The sequence below is a fragment of the Pristis pectinata genome, chromosome 9 (assembly GCF_009764475.1).
Source record: "Pristis pectinata isolate sPriPec2 chromosome 9, sPriPec2.1.pri, whole genome shotgun sequence".
NCBI classification, from domain to species: domain Eukaryota; kingdom Metazoa; phylum Chordata; class Chondrichthyes; order Rhinopristiformes; family Pristidae; genus Pristis; species Pristis pectinata.
Window position 1 is genome coordinate 94,317,994 of NC_067413.1, and position 20,720 is coordinate 94,338,713.

The 20,720-nt window shown below is 42.3% G+C and overlaps 1 protein-coding gene across 1 annotated transcript in view; it reads left to right on the plus strand.

Annotated features, from left to right (window-relative positions):
- The window catches only part of colec10 (collectin sub-family member 10 (C-type lectin)), an 80,499-nt gene that overhangs the window by 38,283 nt on the left and 21,496 nt on the right, over positions 1-20,720 (plus strand). The window contains exons 3-4 of the mRNA XM_052023192.1: positions 3,795-3,866; positions 15,933-16,004. Coding sequence (XP_051879152.1) covers positions 3,795-3,866; positions 15,933-16,004 — 144 coding nt within the window. The remainder of the gene's footprint in view (positions 1-3,794; positions 3,867-15,932; positions 16,005-20,720) is intronic.

The window sequence follows — 20,720 nt, forward strand, 5'->3', positions numbered from 1 at the left end:
CGGCATCAGGACTGAGAACGTAAAGGGGAAATAGCCAGTACGCAAGGGTGAGATGGGCTGGTGGGTGATAAGTAGTGATTCTCTTGCAGGTATTTAATGCAAATACCCAAAAGGAAATTTCTCCTCCAGATTTTTGCAAGTTTCAAACACATGCAAACCATCACTGATTATTTTAACTACCCCTCTCATCTCTAGATTGTAGATTTTAGATCTTAGATTATTTATTCAAATAAATAGACGATATACTTGGAGACCCAAAGCTGGTAAGCTCTTTTTATTGTAATATTCAGTACTAACCATTGTGAAATTATAGAATGAATTTTAAACAATACTACATTTAAGTTTAGCAAAAAGGTACAGGTATATCATGAAAAGACAGTGTATTGGTTTGATGATAAATCAATTGGTTTGATGGGGCAGGTTAGAAGGGGGCTAAAAAGGAAACAGTTTGGTTTGCATCAAAGATATACATCATCCATTTGCACCCAAACATTTTAAACCAGGATCTCAACCTGCCCATTTAAGCCAGAAATGGTTGGAAAGAATAGTTGCACATTTAGAGATGTATTTGGCACAAATGTACATTGCTCTGTAGATCTGGGACATCGAGTAGAATCCCATTTGCTTGCTACATACGAGTTGATTGCTGGGATTTCCAAAATGATTCCTATACTGAAAATAGCACACTACACTATCAGGTGGACTGCAACACTCATAACTCCACACACCCACTCCACTTGCTGTACTTTACCGAAGAGAATAAAATGTAGCCAGTATCTTTGAATGGTGAACATCGATTATCTTCCTTAAGTTGTAGCGGACAACAAACTGTGAGATGATGCAGATCTCTTGCTCCAGCCGGAATGATTCCAATATATAAAGATTTATGGCCACAATGACCCTGAGGCCAGTGGGAATGGGCCCTGTGGTTTCTGTTATGAGAGGAGGAGGTGCCAGATTTTAGTGTGAATATCTTCAGAGCAGAATGTTGCTTCCTGAATACCCAATGCATGTGTACAAACATGGCTTCCAACCTTCTCCCTGTCCTGCCCTTTTCCCAGCAGCTTGTCCTGTTTCTTATGTCCTCTGATCATTCTAGAAGTGTGTCGTTCCCCAGGGGCACACCAATTACCACACACGTCTGCATAGAAAAGGTGACAGAACAATTTCAGCAATCATTGGCACCACTTGTATACTTTAGTGACTTCAAAGAACTTTGATTCCAAAATGGTTTTTTCTAATGTACCATAGCATGATGTAATGTATGCTTTGAAGTCAATTTTTCTATGGACAATGGCAACTGCTAGCGCCTAAAAATTGAAAAATCTGCAGATGCTGGAACATAGAACAGTACAGCACAGGAATAGTCCCTCACCCACAATGTCTGTGCTGAATGCGATGCTGAATGAAACTAACTCTTTTCTGCCTGCACTTGATCTATATCCCTCCATACCGTGCATATTCATGTGTCTAACAGCCTCTTAATCACCACCATTCTCTCCAGCAGCCGGTTCCAAGCACCCACCACTCTGTATATTTAAAAAAAACTTGCCCTGCACATCTCCTTTAAGCTTTTCCCCTCTCACCTTAAGTGCATGTCCTCTAATACTTGACATTTTTCCCCTGGGTAAAAGATTCTGACTGTCTAAATCGGAAATAAAATCAGAAAATGCTGGATATACTTAGCAGGTCAGGCTGCATCTGTGGAGAGACCAATAGAGTTGATGTTTCAGGTCAAAGGTCCTTGGTCAGCTCACATAATTGCCAGATACAGGGTTTTTGACCTGAAATGGCTGCTCAACCCACTGAGTTCCTCCAGCAGATTGTGTGTTGCTCCTTATTCCAGCATCGGCAGTCTCTCGTGTCCCCATTGCCTAGAAATTTAAAGGTGCCTGAAAAGACACACAAATTGGATGGTACATAGGTAGTACTGTGGTGTGTGGCAGCTAACTTATGAAACAGATTTGGGGGTCTCAGAAGGCAAGGACTGAACACTGTCCTAGAGATAAATCATTTATTTACAAAAGACTAACATGGGGAAAGGGTAACAGAAATAACACACGTGCACAGTTGATGGCAAGTGTGGGAGAATTGCAATGGGACTCACACTCTCTCTCAAGGAAAAACAATACGATACCTGCCACCCCTTGACTCAGTGCAAGCATGGCTCTGTGCTACCAGGGATACTAACCAAGATGCTCCTAACCCTAATAACAGTGCACACCTTACCAATGATCTCTCCAGCGCTGTTCCTCTGCCTGGGAAGAAGCAGGGTGATCCCTTCGGGGCTGGCAAAAGGGAGACCGAGCCAAGCACATGTGGCACTCTTTATAGGGCTGGGGGGGGGGGGGGGTCCAGCCCAGGTGATTCACAAAGGCCCAAGGCCAAGTACAAAGGTGCTTAGTGACCAATGGTCTGGTGTGTGCTGATGGGTGGGGTGGAGCCAAACCTTGATTGGCAGTGGTGTGTCTTTCGACCAGGTAGGGGGCAGTGCTGTCACGTGGCAGCCACGACCCTCCACAATACACTAACAAATATTTTGGTCAAACATTCACCTCTGAAATTTAGTATCACACAAGGACCAAGTAGGTAGGACCTTAAGCATTGATAAGGTCTACAGTGGGGAATGGATAGGTCAGGCAACTGAATCGTGATGTCTGGCAGTCATATGGTGATAGTGTATGTCAGGTACAAGAATGTTGGGGCTGATCAGGAAGTATACCAGTGGCAACACAAGGCTGTTGGAATCTGGAGCAATGAACAGCATATCAATGAAAGGTGGTTAGACTTAGGGTTGTTTCTGTCACTTTATGCTTTTCTTTCAGATTTCCAGCATCTGCAGTTTTTTGCTTTTTAATCCTTGACATGTTCTAATGTAACCAGTTTTGTTCTTTCCACCAATCTCTTGGACACATGAATGATAGAGAAATGGGGGCTATGTGGGAGGGAAGGGTTAGATAGATCTTGGAGCAGGATAAAATGTCAGCAGAAGATTGTGGGCTGAAGGGCCTGTGCTGTGCTGTAATGTTCTATGCTGCCCTACCTGCCAGGCTTTCCCAGAATTCTCCTTCATTTCAAATTTCCAGCAGCTGCTGGGTTCTAGGGTGGGCACGGTAGTGTAGCAGTTAGCATAACACTATTATAGCACCAGTGACCCTGGTTCAATTCCTGCCGCTGTCTTTAAGGAGTTTGTACGTTCTCCCCGTGTCTGCGCGGGTTTCCTCCGGGTGCTCCGGTTTCCTCCCACATTCTAAAGACGTACGGGTTAGGAAGTTGTGGGCATGCTGTGTTGGCGCCGGATGGTGGTGACACATGCGGGCTGCCCCCAGAACACTCTACGCAAAAGATGCATTTCACTGTGTTTCGATTATAGATATCTTATTTCTAACAGGTTATTTTTCCCTCTCCTCTGTCCTCCTCGAGACAGATTAGCTACCATTAACAAGCCTCAGCACCCTCTCCTAGTCAATGCCACCCATTTCTTCTTGGTCTCCACCCTATCACCAATATTCCATCCTTCTCCCTTCATTACCAGTCTAAACATGCCTGTTTTCAAATTTTCCCAGTTCTGGTGAGAGGTCATGGACCTGAAATACTTTTTCTCTTCCCACAGATGCTGCCTGAGCTCCTGCATTTTTCAGCATTTTCAGTCTTTATTTCAAATTTCCAGCACCTGCAGATTTTTTAGCTGTTTGACTTTAGAATAAGCTGTTTGAACAATGGAAACCTGGAGTGGAAAGGTAAACTTTAATTCAGCAAAAGGAACATTTGATGACTGTTTTCTCTTTTCAAAGGTGAGCAGGGTGAAAAGGGTGATATTGGTAAACCTGGAAAAACAGGAAAGCTGGGACCTCCTGGACCAAAAGGTATGATGCCATTATATTTGCAAGGCCATTTAACTTCATTTCTGTTGGTAATATTGCTGGTTTTTGCCTGTCAAATCCATATAGTAGTAATAAGGCAAATCAGTTACTATTTATCTGCAGCTAGGGGAGCTACACTTTAAATGGCAATTGCAATAAAACAATTGCCTCCACCTTAGGGCAATGACGTAGCTTCTCCTCTCCTCCCTGCCTCTGAGCTCACCCCCCCCTTCTTACCTCCCCATTCAAGGCCTCAGCTGTATTTGTACTGCTGTTGATATCCAGCAAGATACATGTGACCGTTTTCCTGAGATATATACTGGATCAGAGATGTGGGTAAGGGATAGGATGAAATTCTGTCACATTAGAATTTATGCTTGCAAACTTGAGCAATTCCATTTCTTTTCTGGTTGTTATTTCTCGGCACCATTTGTTCTGCTCTCATGAACTCTTGACTTCACTAACTTCTTTGTTCTATTGTTGGATTTGCTTTCGCACGTTGTCATGGGGCTAACTGAGGTGGTACACAAACATCATCAGAATCTGTGGGAATCACTTGAACAGAACATTCATTATTTACTGCCAGATTGGCTTCACACTGACATCCCTACTGAGCACGACATTCCTATTGAGCACGACGACCAGATGAGATGGAGGTTAAGGTTGCATGGAGACCACTTTGCCAAGACCCTGCTGCTGATGAAAACAAACTGCCGCACAAGGATCTTGGGTTTCCCACCCATAACAAATATGGCTGAACAAGTACTTGTATCTTCCCTGGTAATATTGCACACTTCAGTGAATCCCCTCTAGTTTATTAATTTTATTGTTTCTTATTCCTTTAAATGAGACCAATTCCTGTAATCTGCGAATTGTCGTAAACACAATGTGCATAACTTTGATAGTCATTTGAAAGAAATTCACTGAATGTGATGCTAAAAGGATATTTATTTTGAAACAAAATATTTCCCAATAATGATCAAGTGTGTTGCCTTAGACAAGCAGAGTAGTCTGTATGCTTCAGTGTATTAAGCTTTAAGCAACGTGATCTTCCTCTTTCTGAATTAATACCATAGCTGGGATAAGAACAATAATACATCTGAATCAGGGTCACATACTGCTTCAGGTAGAGGAACAAAAAAACTAGGCTGTCGCTTCAGGGCAGCTCCAACGGGGCTTTCCTGCAGATGAAGTTTTAGAGAAAAGCTCCATTTTCTCTCAGATGGATACTTTCTGGCCCATATTTATTATGCACTCAATGTCTAAAGCACAGTGTTGTTCGTGGTATATTGCTGTGCACAAGTTGGCAGTCACATTTTTTTACGTGACATGACTGAATACATTTCGACAAGTTCTCCCAGATGGAATGCACTTGAAGTATCATGAAAAGTACTGTGATAGTACTTGCCATGCTGTTGTGACTTTGGTGTTTGGTTATCACACAATAAAACTATTAGTGGAACTGAGTGATGGAAGAAATGCAAGAATCACATGGGACCCAGGGGGTGGGTGTGTGTGGGTGGGTGTGTGTAGAATTCCCAAAAATATCAGACAACTATCTCCACAGAGCAAAGGATAAAATCCATCATTATTGCCTTTTCCAATTCTTCCCATTTTACTACAAACTAATGACATCAACCACTGATTACATACATTTTATGCACAGCCAACCTGGGGTTTTACAAATATATGGGGGTGGTTCTACCACCTTTATGGACAGCTGATAGACAGCTCTTGGACTGCTCCCTGGTGCAAACTGCACACCCTGTTCCTGAACAAGAACAGTAATACTGTATTCTATGACCTTGTGTATCCAGTTTAAATGCCTCAGTGCTGATGAGGAAGGCTTAGCTGGTCAGTTCTGCCTGTGTGATCACAGAAATGGAATGTAGCCACGTCCTGCAGTTCCTAGTCGGTTCTCCATAATATGTCTCCCCTCAATTTAAGATATCTTTATTAGTCACATGTACATCGAAACACACAGTGAAATGCATTTTGCGTGGAGTGTTCTGGGGGCAGCCCGCAAGTGTCGCCATGCTTCCGGCACCAATGTAGCATGCCCACAACTTCCTGACCCCTACATCTTTGGAATGTGGGAGAAAACCAGAGCACCCAGAGGAAACCCACGCAGACACGGGGAGCACGTACAAATTCCTTACAGACAGCAGCTGGAATTGAACCCGGGTCACTGGTGCTGTAAAATGTTACACTAACCGCTACACTACCGTGCCTGCCTATTTATGCATTAATACTTTAATATTTAGACATGCATAAACATGTCTATTTATGCATTAATACTTAGTTAACTGTTTTGATGCTACTTTTGTCCTAGCCACCCCTCTTTTTCCACTGATATTAATATCTTGAATGCTGTTAGTCTTAATGTAATTGGTGGTAACCAGCTGTTAAGGATCTCAAATGTTAGTTTTAACATGTACAAGTTTGCCATCTGCGTCCTTTTCTTTTGGCAAATACTTTGTGGGGATATTTTCTACACAAAAGGTGCTTGTGTAAATGCAAGTAAGTTCTTGTTCTGTTTAGGAGCTTCCTCTGCATGGATTTTCTCAGAAATGTTATAGTAACAGCAATGTCCTTAAACTAATCAAATGATATAGAGGTAATGTGTTAGTTTAGCAGTGGTACAGATTCATACAGGTAAAAAGTTGAGGAACCAAGCGATCGAGTATTACAGACATTTGCTTCAATTATGTGGGGCCTTGGTGAGACCGCATTTGCAGTATTTCGTATAATTTTGTCCTTCTTAGCTCAAAGGATATTTGTGCCCCAGAGGGAGTGCAGCAAAGATTCACCACATTCCTTCCTCAGAAGACGGGGTCAGTTACACAAGAAGATATGTACATTAGGCCTCTTCTTTGGATAAGTAAGAAGAAATGACTTTATTGAAACATACGAAGTTCTTATAGGCTGAATGAAGAGAGGATAATTCCCCTGGCAGAGACTCTAACACCAAGGGTCACAGTCTTGGAATAAGGAATAGAACATTTAGAAATGAAATGAGGAGAAATTCCTTCGCCCAGTGTGTGGTGAATCTTTGGAATGCACCACTGCAGAGGACTCACTCAGTCACTAACTTAATTCAAAACACGTATCAACATATTTCTGGATATTAGAGGAAGTAAGAGATTTGCAATTACAGAAGAACATCAGCCATGATCTCATTGAATGGTAGAGCAGGCTCAAGGCATTTCTATTTCTTGTGTTCTTATTTAGCAACTATAGTCAAGCACCTTGATTGGCCTTCCCAAATATCTTAATGTTAGTTCAAGCCTAGAGCACATAGTAAATTCACTGGTGTTCATGTGGATTCCTTGTAGGTACTGCATCTGTTAACCTTGTAATGTTCTCATAATTTTGATTTTAAGATCAGATATTTATGCAACAGGATCATTTAAAAACACATTGTTTTGACCACATTTCAGCCAAATCATGCTGTGTATCACATTGAGGAGGTGTTTCATTCTGAAAAAGAATGAAATAGACAAAGAATGAACTATACAGGAAGCCATAAATGAGGACGCACACATAGCGGAAGAGTTAATGGGACAAAAAGCCAGATGATTTCTGGCTAATCCCATTACAAAGACCTTTGTGTAGTTTGAAGCACAGTCATTGATATGTGGGCAAGCAAATCCTCTGGCAGCTGAATCAATGACTCTCTCTGTTCAACAAAACTGGTCAGGGATCTTGGTTGAGGAGATTGTGTTGAAGTTGGAAGCCCATGTTACTGCATTCTGCATAATCTGGAGAGAAACAAGTGACAGTCTCTGCTATGGGGCTTTGCACCACGGGTGACCCTGGAGATTTCATTTCCTCCAAGCCGCAGGCACACTCCCAATGTCTGGCATAGGCATTCCACGTGACATGGGCTCTGGAATCCTCCAAGTTATTTGCCATGAACTATAAACTGCAAGTTAACTTCCCAGTGACTCCAGCAGGTTTTGCTGCTTGAAATGTAACTTTCTTCTAAACCAGATTCCTCATTGCCCCAACAGTTGATGAAAGCATTTTCATCCACCAACCATATACTTCCCAAACTGAATGAGTGGCCCTGAATGACAGACTTAGCACCAGGAAGGATATCAGGTGAAGTGGTTGGTAAATGCAACCCTGGTATAATTTCTATCAAAGTGGTCCTTGTTCAGTTACAAATGAAAGGATGCAATACCTGCACGAGAACATTTCCCATCCTTCCCCAGAGCATCTCCTGCCAGCTCTCAAACCCTTTTTGACAACTTACAGGGCCCTATCTCAAATGACATGAGGTTTTGCATTGCATCTATATCTCCATCCATCTGGTTTGCTCCCTTGCCCTGCAACAAGGCAAGGAAAGATCAAAATGCGTGCATGAAATTTGTCTTGTCTCAATCGGAAGAATGAACTTCATGGAACATAGAACAGTACAACACAATACAGGCCCTTCGGCCCACAATGCTGTGCCAACCTTTAAACCTCTATTTTAAATATCCCTCTATTTTAAATTCCTCCATATGCCTATCTAGCAATCTCTTGAATTTGACTAATGTACCTGCCTCCACCACCACCCCAGGCAGCGCGTTCCATGCCCCAACCACTCTCTGGGTAAAAAACCTCCCTCTGATATCTCCCTTGAACTTCCCACCCATTACTTTAAAGCCATGCTCTCTTGTATTGAGCATTGGTGCCCTGGGAAAGAGACGTTGGCTGTTCAATCTATCTATTCCTCTTAATATTTTGTACACCTATATCATGTCTCCTCTCATCCTCCTCTCCAAAGAGTAAAGCCCTAGCTCCCTTAGTCTCTCCTCATAATGCATACTCTCTAAACCAGGCAGCATCCTGGTAAATCTCTTCTGCACCCTTTCCAATGCTTCCACATCCTTCCTATAATGAGGTGACCAGAACTGGACACAGTAAACTTCACTGAAACAAGTTCCCTATCTAAGTGGTTACTAGGGAACGTGTGGCATGTTCTGCGGTTATGTTTCCATTGATGGATAGGAGGTGGTACAAAGCATCAGTGATTCTTTGGAGGTGAGAATGTGAAAGCTATGATACTTGGTGCTTAAACAGAAACATTTGGGCCTCATAGGCTGCCCTCTGAACTCTCTGAGGAAGACACTGAAGCTTATTTTGCACTGACAGTGGTCTGGAAATGATTGGGAGTATTGTATGGAGTAGAATTTTGGTCAGGAATTCCAAAAGTCCAGGTTTCTCTGTATGCCATGAGTTCAAATCTATAGTGTATGTTTTTGTTTGCATTGGTAGGCTTCTCATGCTTACCAACAGGATTGGCTTCCCCTCATCCAGTAGTGGCAGCTCTAGGCTAGTCCCTGGAAGGAGGGATGCTCAGTCCACAACCTCAGAAGAGTCTGATCCCAGAGAAGCTCCATTTCCAGCTTCCCAGGCTTCTAATCCTAAGTACAAAAAGTTATCTGATTTGGGGCGATGTATAAGTGGTGTGGGTTTGTGGAGATAGGGTTTGAAACCTTGCGGAGATCGTGGAAGTAATTCTGCTTCATGTTGTCCACAATCTCTCAGCACTTACCTTATTCATGAATCTACCTTCCCCCTCCTGCAGTTGCTTGATATCCTGAGACAGTGGGAATATGGGATCTATGGAATGGCCATCCCAATTCTAACATTTAAACTGCAAAATAGCCTTAAATCAAAGATCGCTCATTCATTGCAATGTTTAAATTGCCACCCCCTCCAACAAAAGACAGTTTGTTGTCAGATTTTTAGATCGACTAGTACTTCAATACCTGGCCTACCACCCACTTTTGGCTGTTAATGTTTGGCCCCGTGTTTTGATAACAGTGCTGATTGCATTTGATCCCACTTGTTACTGTCAACCTCTCTGGCAACTCAGACATACGGGAGGCAACACTGACACTTTCTATCAGCAAGTCAATTGCATCATCTTTAAGACAGCTGCCCTTCCTCTGAAATTGAACCTCAATGTCGGAGGGCACTTTACTTCTTTACGGAAATCACACTGTGACGGGGCCAGCTATTCCCTTATTGATTATTTGCAGCATGTTCACTTCTTCTCCACAATGGCGTGGGTCCAGATGAAGGGCAGGTTGTTCCCTGGACACATGCCATTCAAAGATCCCCACGGAGGAACTAAGCTTGCAGTTCAGACTGAGCCAACCATTTCATGCTGACTGTGCATTTGTCCATGGAATCAAGGAAATTAGGCTTTTTGCTTCGTGATATCAATTACAAAATGTCTCAGGATTTTTCCAAACCTGACTGCACCCAATTGAATTGAGGCATGTCAGAAAATTGAGCTGGAATGTACCCATCACATCTAAATTTGCACCATAATTTAGGTCTCTATTGGATTGCTTTAGATAATCCAGTTAATGGGTTATCACTGACTAAACAAGACAATCACTCATGACAGGGCAGTGGATCAATCCTGAGCAAATTATCTTTACAAATGGTAGAGCCAACAAAGGTGAGATTGGAGACAGATGCATTAAATAATATTATCTTATTTAACAATATGTATGAGAACTCAAATCAATACCTGGTAAGGCCGCATTTAGAGTATTGCATGCAATTCTAGTCACCTCACTACAGGAAGAATGTCGAAGCTTTAGAGAGGGTGCAGAGGAGGTTTACTGGCATGCTGCCTGGATTAGAGGACATGTGCTATCAGGAGAGGCTGGACAAACTTGGGCTCTTTCCTCTGGAGCGGCGGAGGCTGAGGGGTGATCTGTTGGAAGTGCATAAAATTATGAGGGGCATAGACAGGGTGGACAAGCAATATCCTTTTCCCATTATTGAGCGATCCAATACCAGAGAGCATGCATTTAAGATGAGAGGGGGTAGTTTCAGAAGAGATGGGTATGTTTTTTTTACTCAGTGGTGGATGCCTGGAATGCATTGCCTGATAGGGTGGTGGAGGCAAACTCATTGGGGTCTTTTAGGAGGGGCTTGGATAGGCACATGAATGAGCGGAAAATGGAGGAATATTGGTATTTTGTAGGTATGAGAGATTAGATATGTTGGCACAACATTATGGGCCGAAGGGCCTGTTCTGTGCTGTACTGTTCTATGTTCTAATAATCATATACTAAGAATTAAATAAAGTATTTGTACATGTAGAGTCAACTGGCCTTGTCTTTGGTGATGGCGGCAGGGTTTGCAGGTTTGGGAGGTGTTGTTGGAGGAGCTGAGGCGAGCAGCTACAGTGCACCTTGTGGAAGGTTGTGCAATTCAAGAGTATTCTGTCATGCACCTGACTTGTGCCTTTGTAGATGATGGAAAGGGGCTTGGAGTGTCAGGAGAAAAGTCATTCACTACGGGATATCCAGCTCCTGACCTGCTCATGCAGCATGTAAGGCCATTGAATGTCAAGAGTAGGCTCCCACATGGAAACGGCATGAATGTTACTTGCCTATGGTTGAATGTTGTCCTGGTCTGGGTGTGCCTAAGAGCAGGCAGGGTCTGTTTCATTTGCTGAGGACTTACAAATGAAATTGAACATTGTGCAACGATCAGTAAATATCCCCATTTCTGACCTTCTGATGAAAGGAACATCACCAATGAAGCAGCCGAAAATGATGCAGGTTTTCAAGTTACTTTATTGTCATTCACCCATATGCTGTATAAAACAAGGAGGAACGAAATGTCGTTTCCCCCACACTCTCACAGAGGACATGCAATAAATGCAGACAGAAAAATTGTGCAAGCACAAATAGTGCAAAAAATGGTATATACAGGATACAAAATTAGTGCAAGGTTAGTGCAAAACCGAGTTGGACAAAGAAAATACAGAACTCAGTATTTCAACCCAAAACATCGACAATTCTTTTTTCCCCCTCACAGGTGCTGCTCAACTCATTGAGTTCCTGCAGCAGATTGTTTGTTGCTGCAGATTCCAGCATCTGCAGTCTCTTGTGTCTCTGGGCAGAGAAAACTGCCCTGAGGAACTCCTGCAGTTATGTCCAGGGATTGAGGTAGTTGTATGTTGTGCGAGGTATGACTCTAATTGGACTGTTCTCCACTTGATACCCATTAACGTCTGGGCACCTGGATGCCACACTTGGTCAAATGCTGCCTTGATGTGAAGGGCAGTCACTCCCACTACTGCAACTCCACCCTTTGGATCAAGGTTGTGATGAGATCTGGAGCCATGTGTCTTCGTAAAACAAACTCTGCTTTGGTGAGCAGGTTATTAATGAGCGACATTGCCTGATAACACTGATGACACCTTTCATCACTTCATTGCTGACTGGGAACAGAATGTTTAAGCAGTAGTTAGTAGATTGGATTTATCCTGCTTTTGGCAAACTATGCATACACTTATGTTCTGGTACTCCAGGCATTAAGACCAGCATCTTATTAGGCTTTTCTATACCTGTCCATAACTTCTTAATGGTGTATATATATGAACCCCTCTGTGTCTTCAGACCTCTACTGCTCCTAGATTTTCACTAGTGCTCTGTTGCATTCCTCTTGGGTCCTCAGTAGAGGATCTCATTCTTTCCTTAGCTGAAACTCACTCCCATCAGGCAGCAGATACAGGAGCCCGAGGGCACGTACCACCAGGCTCAAGGACAGCTTCTATCCCGCTGTCAAAAGACTATCGAATGGTTCCCTTATACGATGAGAGGGACTCCTGACCTCACAATCTACCTTGTTATGACTTTGCACCTTATTGTCTGCCTGCACTGCACTTCCTCTGTAGCTGTGACACTTTACTTTGTATTCTGTTGTTGTTTTTACCCTGTACTACCTCAATGCACTGTGTAATGAATTGATCTGTACAAACGGTATGCAAGACCAGTTCTTCACTGTACCTCAGTACAAGTGACGATGATAAACCAATACACTTGCCCATCTGTTTAATCATTTTTTAATATAATTTCATGCTTCCATTTGCACTGCTTGCAATACTATCTTGGTTTGATAAGTGGTGTTCTATCCAACCTTTTAAATTGTTTAGAACATAGAGTACAGCACAGGAACAGAATCTTTGGCCCACAAGATTGTGCCAAACTAATTAATCTAATGATGCCTAATTAACCTAATCCCTTCCACCTGCATGTGGTCCATACCCCTCCATTCTCTGCAAATTCATATGCCTATCTAAGAGCCTCTTAAAAGCCTCTGTAGTATCTGCCTCCACCACCACCTCGGCAGTGCATTTCAGGCACCCACCACCCTCTGTGTTTTTAAAACAAAACTTGCCCCGCACATCTCCTTTGAGCTTTCTCCCTCTCTCAGTTTAAATGCATGCCCTCAGGTATTAGACATTTCAATCCTGGGAGAAAGACGTCGGCTGTCTATCCTATGCCTCTCATAATTTTATAAACTTTCATCAGGTCTCCCCTCAGCCTCCGCCACTCCAGAGAAAACAACCCTAGTTTGTCCAACCTCTCCTTATAAGCACATGCCCTCTAATCCAGGCAGCATTTCGGTAAACCTCTTCTGCACCCTCTCCAAAGCCTCCACATCCTTCCTATAATGGGGCGCCCAGAAGTTAATGCAACACTCCAGATGCGGCCTAACCAGAGTTTTATAAAGCTGCAACATAACTTCCTGACCCTTGAAGTCAATGCCTTGACTAATAAAGGCAAGCATGCCATACGCCTTCTTTACCAGCCTATGAAATTATGTGGCCACTTTCAAGGAGCTATGGACTTGGACCCCAAGATCCCTCTGTACATCAACAATGTTAAGGATCCTGCTGTGTACTCTCCCTTTACATTTGATCTCCCAAAATGCATCCCCTCACACTTGCCCAGATTAAACTCCATCTAGCACTTCTCTGCCCATATCTGCAACTGATCTTTGGCAGTCTTCTACACTATTCACAACGCCACCAATCTTTGTGTCATCTGCAAATTTACTAATCGACCCATCCAGGTTTTTATCCAAGCCACTTATACATATCACAAACAGCAGAGATCCCAGTACGGATCCCTGTGGAACACCACTAGTCACAGGCCTCCAGCCAGAATAAGACCCATCAACCACTACCCTCTGTCTTCTAAGGGAAAGGTGAACAGATATGATGAACAAATCCGCACTTGAAACAGATCCTTGCACGACACCACCGGCTGGCTCCAGCCAATCTGAGTACTGCCTGCTATCCTGCTCTCTATCTCCTGGTATTCAGCCAGTACATTGTCTTTGATCACATGACCATTAACTTTAACAATTGACACTTTAATCCCTTAAATGGGATTTTATAAAATGGGTTTGAGAACCACATAAATAACAGCCCTAAACATTCCCATGTCCATTAATCAAAATATTCCATCAGGCTTGACCTACTCTTTCAATTCTTTATTCACACTTTGCTTAATGTTAGACTTTAGTAATTTCCTGTAATAGATGTTAGACTAGATGTAGCTATCTAATTTCCTTGGTTTTTGAAAACAGAACAGGTAACATCTGTGGAAACAAACAGTGTGTGCTAGGTCAAAGAAAATGTTCTTTAGATTTTGCCCGATCTGCTCAATGTTTCCAGTATTTTCCTTTTTTTTTAATTTTAGATTTCAATCACCTGCAGATTTGTTTTGGATTTTCATAACTTCCTTGAGTGTAATGCCCAGAACTGCCTTTATCTTCCAGCCCTTTTTAAAGTTGTGATATAATGTGTTATAGTTCTCGGGGTGTGAATGCTGGGCTTCCCTGCTCGTACTTCTTCACTCTACAACTTTCATCCTCCTTAAATACTGGGCTGGCAACCACAATTTTTCAATCTGAAAGAAATGTTTCCAACCAAGAAATCTTTTGAAGACTTTGGTTAGGATATCTGCAATGTTCTTGCCTGGATCAATTCCACCCAGGGACGGAAACCATCTGGCCTTAAGGGATGGTCACTTTGTGATGCCATAATTTCATTATTATTGTCCTGTTTTCATTAATTTTAATGAGTTCTGCCAGATTCAATATTATCTTTTTTAGGATATCCAGGATGTTAGTCTCTTCCTCCAACAGTTTTCTAGAAGACAGAGTGCCCTGATGCATCCTCTTTTTCCTAAAACCATTGGAAAAAAACAGTGTTCACTTTAATATCCCTCACAAGTATCATTTTATTCTCCTTTTTACTACCTCTTACTACCTGCTTTATCAGATTTTCTTTTTCTTTTTCATTGCTCCTGGAATCAAGGCTGAATCTACATTTATTTCTGCCTTTCTGCCGGCATTCTCAGTACTTTGAAAGAGTCTTCATGAATCTGCATCAGTCAAACAAAATAAAGAGACAGAAATGAGACAGAGGTGGGATAAAGCAGAGTTATATTCACATAAAATGACAGCAAGTCTGATTCATTCTGAGAGTGTTGGTCAGTTGTGATGTATCTCATTTAGATCTAAACTGCAAATTATTTTTGTATGTTGCTTCTTATCAAGAAATTTGACAGAGGGAGTCTTATGTAATCAAAGATCATTTTAACAAAATACACCCTTCAGATATAGGGCAGGCACGGTAGTGTAGCGGTTAGCGTGACGCTATTACAGCGCCAACGACCTGAGTTCAATTCCGGCCGCTGTCTGTAAGGAATTTGTACATTTTCCCCGTGTCTGCGTGGGTTTCCTCCGGGTGCTCCGGTTTCCTCCCACATTCCAAAGACGTACAGGTTAGGAAGTTGTGGGCATGCTACGTTGGTGCCGGAAGTGTGGCGACACTTGCGGGCTGCCCCCAGAACACTCTACGCAAAAGGATGCACTTCACTGTGTGTTTCAATGTACATGTGACTAATAAAGAAATTTTATCTTATATATCTAAGTCTTTTAAAGATAAAGCTATTTGACTGTAGAAACCTCAGGAATATATCTCCCCATACTGACGGCAGTGTGGTAATAAACTTCCACAATATTATGATTAACTGCACTTGATTTTTGAATCCAAAAACTAAGGATGTCACTCAAATAATAACTCCTTTTTAGTTTTATTGCCTACAAACACGTATCAATAATTTAAATTTAATTACACATTAAAAAATGTAATAAACTACTTTTTCTGGGTAACCTGTAATTTTTAGTGACAGCAATGTTATAGCTCAGCATATTAATCATCTAATGTGAAGTTTTACTTTTATTAAGGATTGGCTGGTGAACCTGGTCAGAAAGGAGAAATTGGACAAAGAGGTAAAATTGGTCCACTTGGTGCAAAGGGTGAGTCTCGAGACTGAACGCAGTATAAAAGCTTCAAAGCAACAAACAATCTGCCCGAGGAACTCAGCGGGTCGAGCAGCATTCATGGGAGGAAAGGAATTGTTGACATTTTGGGTCGAAACTGTGTGTCAGGACAAAACCCGTGGGAGGAAAAGAATGTCGACCTGAAGCACCAACAAATACTCTCCTCCCATAGATGTTGCTCAACCCGCTGACTTCCTCCAGCAGATTGTTTGTTGCCCCAGATTCCAGCATCTGCAGTCTCTTGTGTCTCCGTAAAAGCTTCAAAGATGGTTAAAGCCAAACATTTCCTTTCTAGTACAAAGTTCCTCAGTCCTGAAGAAGGGTTCTGACCCAAAATGTTGCCCGTCTGTTTTTCCTCTGCAGATGCTGCCTGGCCTGCTGAGTTCCTCCAGCACCTTGTTGATTTTTCATACGTCATTCAGTCCAGAGTCTGTAGGAGCCATTCTGTAGCAAATGATTCATTAGAGTTATTCTAATAAGCAAACAATAACAGATAAGGTTCTGTGTCATCAGAAACTACATCCATTCTCTATCTTGATGCAAAGGTGTTCTGCACCAATTAAAACTGCTTCTTTCTCTCCCAATCTGTGGTATGTTTATTGTTGTATAGGGAGAGTAAAAGGGAACGTATATGGTATTAATGGGCTTTCAGTAATGATGGTATTGGTACTTTTTATAATTTAACAGAAGGGCTGTATTTTATCACTTTTAAATATATATTTTTGGATAAAATATCTACCTACAGCCGTGATGCTCCATTTGGATTCTTACACCTTCTACTTAAATAAAGTAAAAAAAAATTATTTCTTTGTCATTGGTTAAAAATGGCCTCGGGTTTGCTCCTACATGGAGCAGGTACTAGGATTTGCCAACTTCTCAAACCAGCATGCAACTATTGACTGCACTCTGTCCCCATTAAGAAGTCAGACCTTTTCACCAAAATTAAAGGTTTCCTCTCCTTCTATGTGCAGCTTGTTTTGGATCATTGTGACTTCCTCACAATGAACACCATGTTTCCCAGAAGTAGACATAACTCCTTTATCCTGAGAGAGACAGCAGTGCTGGACATTTTCAGCAGTCAGAACTGACTGCAGAGTAAAGAACTTCAGGGAAGTGTACTTAAGAAAAGTTAGTTGATAACTTTCTTTTGGAACGGCTGTGCCCTTCTCTGTGAACGTCTTTATTTTATGATGAGTGTATTTGATTACCTGTCTCCACCTCACATGCTCGAACCAATAAGAACAAAGATCTCCAGACTTGCATGGATATTTTGGTAAGATTACCCTGAAAGGGAGAAATAGATCCTAGGGGAAGCTCTTCACACCCGTGAAATCTCCAACCACAGCAGCTGAGCAGAGAAACATTTTGAGCCGGGGAAGGATGATAGTAATGGAAAATGCTATGGGTCCCCTCAAAATGAGATGCTGTTGCCTGCATTAGCCCAGAGTCTACTGTAAGCAAGTACAGACATTCTCGGGTGTTAGCACAATATTCAGTTCTGACTCCTTTATTGGAAAAACAACCCAGAACAAAGGTTTGGAGGAACATTCACTGGGTTTTAGCAAGTACATTGATATTCCAAGCATGCTCAGTTGCAGACAGAAGATTACTAACAAACAGGCACAATGTGTGATCAGTTCATTGGTATCAGGCCCACATTTGCCTGCCCTCTTGTGCACCATAAGCCCAGAGCAAGTGGTCACGTTGCCTCCACTGAGCTGTCCTTCCAATTCCAGTTATCTCCTGAATGACCACAGGAACATCCATCTCTATTTCAGCCCTAGAAACAACCACTGTCCTGACTATTTCTACAGCACCTGCTATCACTTCAGTCCTGGATATTAGCACAGCACCTTCTCACTCTGGATCCTAGTAATGTATTCATTTTCCTCTGCAGAACACATGGGCAGTTTTTGGAATAATCAGAGGCTTGCACAATTTATCTGTAAATGTCTGTCCACTTGCAAGATAGGTAGTTTAAACAACATATTGACAGCATCATGTAAATCCCCCACTGAGTCATTGAATAGCTCACTAATTCCTCAAGGACAGACAGCTTCATGCTGGTAAATGTTCTCATATATGGCCATGCTAGATGTAGGTTGATGGGACTGATATCCATAGCCTTGGGCTTATTAACAGTCCACAGAATTGATAAATAGGCCTTGATGTCAAAGCATCCACAAAGCAACCACTGTCTGAGGATGAACAGAGAAACAATGGCCACTTTCCCCAGCTGGTAAAAGTCCCACTGACTTCCTGGTCCCAGGATCAGACCCTGGTCCGAAACCCAACTTCTGCCAAACTATACCTGATCCCGATTATCTTGGGACGAGCGGCTATTGATGTTAAAATTCTTACCTCACAAGTGTCCACTCAGGATCAACAATGCAGTGATGTGACACCAACAAATACATCTTCAAAGGTTACCCGAGAGGCGCTAATTCAAAAGGTTACAATGTATTTGAAATGCCAAATAAGCATAAAAATTAGAAACTACAACATACAGAAAGCTGTATTTTAAAATATAATGCATAAGGACATAAATTCCTCCAGTACTCCTTACTAATTGTATCAATCACATAGATAATTATTGCTAGGTATTCATTATCCTTTGCCTTCAGTTATCACTCTGAATTCTATGTGTGCCTCCATTTCAACATCCTCTAAGTTTTTCCATCTGGAGCCATTGCTGAAACCTTCAAGTTAAATAGCTTATCTGTGATGGACAAGTCAGTGTCTTGATGGTGTAAAATGCTGTCTCACTCGTGAGTCCCATGAACCTTGTCACATTGTGCAACTTTCAAGTAATTGTGCCATGTCCTTTTTATTCTTCAGTACAAATTCACAATGCGTTACCACACGCCGGCTACTTTACACACACTCAATAGTAAGCCCGTATCAGGCCGAAAGTACCGTCCGACACAAACCATCCTTCAATTTCTGGGTGAACTCACCAAAATATTAGTCTGGAGGTCTTTGCATATCTTTTGTCCAGTTGTATCAGATAATGGACAAGTTCTCAAATGTAGTGCTCTTGAAATAAAAATGTTTATGGGCAAGCACACATTTCTAAAAGAAAGTTATTGACTAACATTTCTTAGTTGCACTTTCCTGATGTTCTTCAGAATGTATTTGTGTGTGCACCCAGACATCTTTCAACTAGCTAGAGAATGATCATAGACACCAGTGTAATTTCATCGTCAATGACACTATAAGTACTTTCTCAGGAATCCCAGAAGAATCTTTCTATCCAATGCAGTATTCTTACACACCATGTTCTAAATCATAGCTTCAAAGTTATCTCCTGTGAATGCTTGCAGTATGTCTTTCTCTGCCCCTGTACAATTCCTTGCTCTAACCACATTATATTCCCAAATTCTGCTGGTACATCAAATTTTGGACAGTCTGTACACACACCTTGGTCAAGCACAGACCCTTACAGCTTCCTGCAGTACATGTTAAGCAGATACAGAAGCATCATCACTCACCGGCATGCAGAGCACAAGCTTGCAAACACGGGCAGCAGCTGGTTCCAGAGGATGAGCTGCAAAGAGACCCTGGGCATGAGCAGCATGAACAAGAGGGCTTGGGAGAGGAAGAAGTCTACAGGAAGATGTCTCTCCCAACTAAGCAGAGGACAGAACTATTGTCAGCTTGGGCTATTAAAGACTCCCTGATAATCACTTTGCCTTAAGGTCCCTACAAAATCACCATCCCCAGTCAAGCCATGTGACTTGTTCCACACTCCAATCATTAACACTAATAAAGCACAGCAAAAATCGTGCAGGGGAGTCCCACTGACACACAAAAAGTGTTGTAATTATTATATAACATACAATGTATACAGCATTTTATGTTATAGTGCATACTGACTATAACACATGAATGAATCCCTGCTGCAATTACTTAACGTAACTTGTTAGGTCTCCCTCTATTTCCTGATAACTGGCACCTCACTTGAAGAATGCAGATCGCTTCATAAGGTACATTTTTCCTTTGAGAATCTGCACTCTTCACGTGTAAGCTGTGCTATGCTGCTCGTGAGATCGTGAAGTTTCTCCCACGATAAAATAGAGGGCTATGGGTAAGCCCAGTAATTTCTAGGGTAGGGACATGTTCGGCACAGCTTTGTGGGCCGAAGGGCCTGAATTGTGCTGTAATTGTTCTATGTTCCATGCTCTGTTATGCAAGGATTCTCAGTCCAGGAGGAGAGACTGTTGTAGCCACTTCCTCCCATTTCTGCTGACAGGTCCCCTGGTGCACGATGAAATCCCTCCTGCCTGTACCTCATTGACCAAGTTAATTGAATAGCTTATTCCCTCTCCCCTGCAGCCTTCGTCACCTCCACAGCAGGGTTTGCATTGTCACTGTCTTCCTGTCATAAGGAGTCTTCCTGACACCCTTCTCTGAACACTGTGCAGCAAAGTTCAGGGATATACACAGAATTGGGTGAGATCCTATCAGAAATCCCAAAGGTTCCATCTTAGTGTTTATTTTCAAGTGTAAACGACCCTAACACTGATTCCAATATCTTGTTGGCCAATTTGGTGCTAGCACTAAACGCAACCGTATTTCAGGGCACTAAATACTGGTGCAGTGTGATACAAGTAGAATGGAGGCACACGATACAGCAGATGCTGGAATCTGGAGCAACGAACAATCTGCTGGAGGAACTCAGCGGGTCGAGCA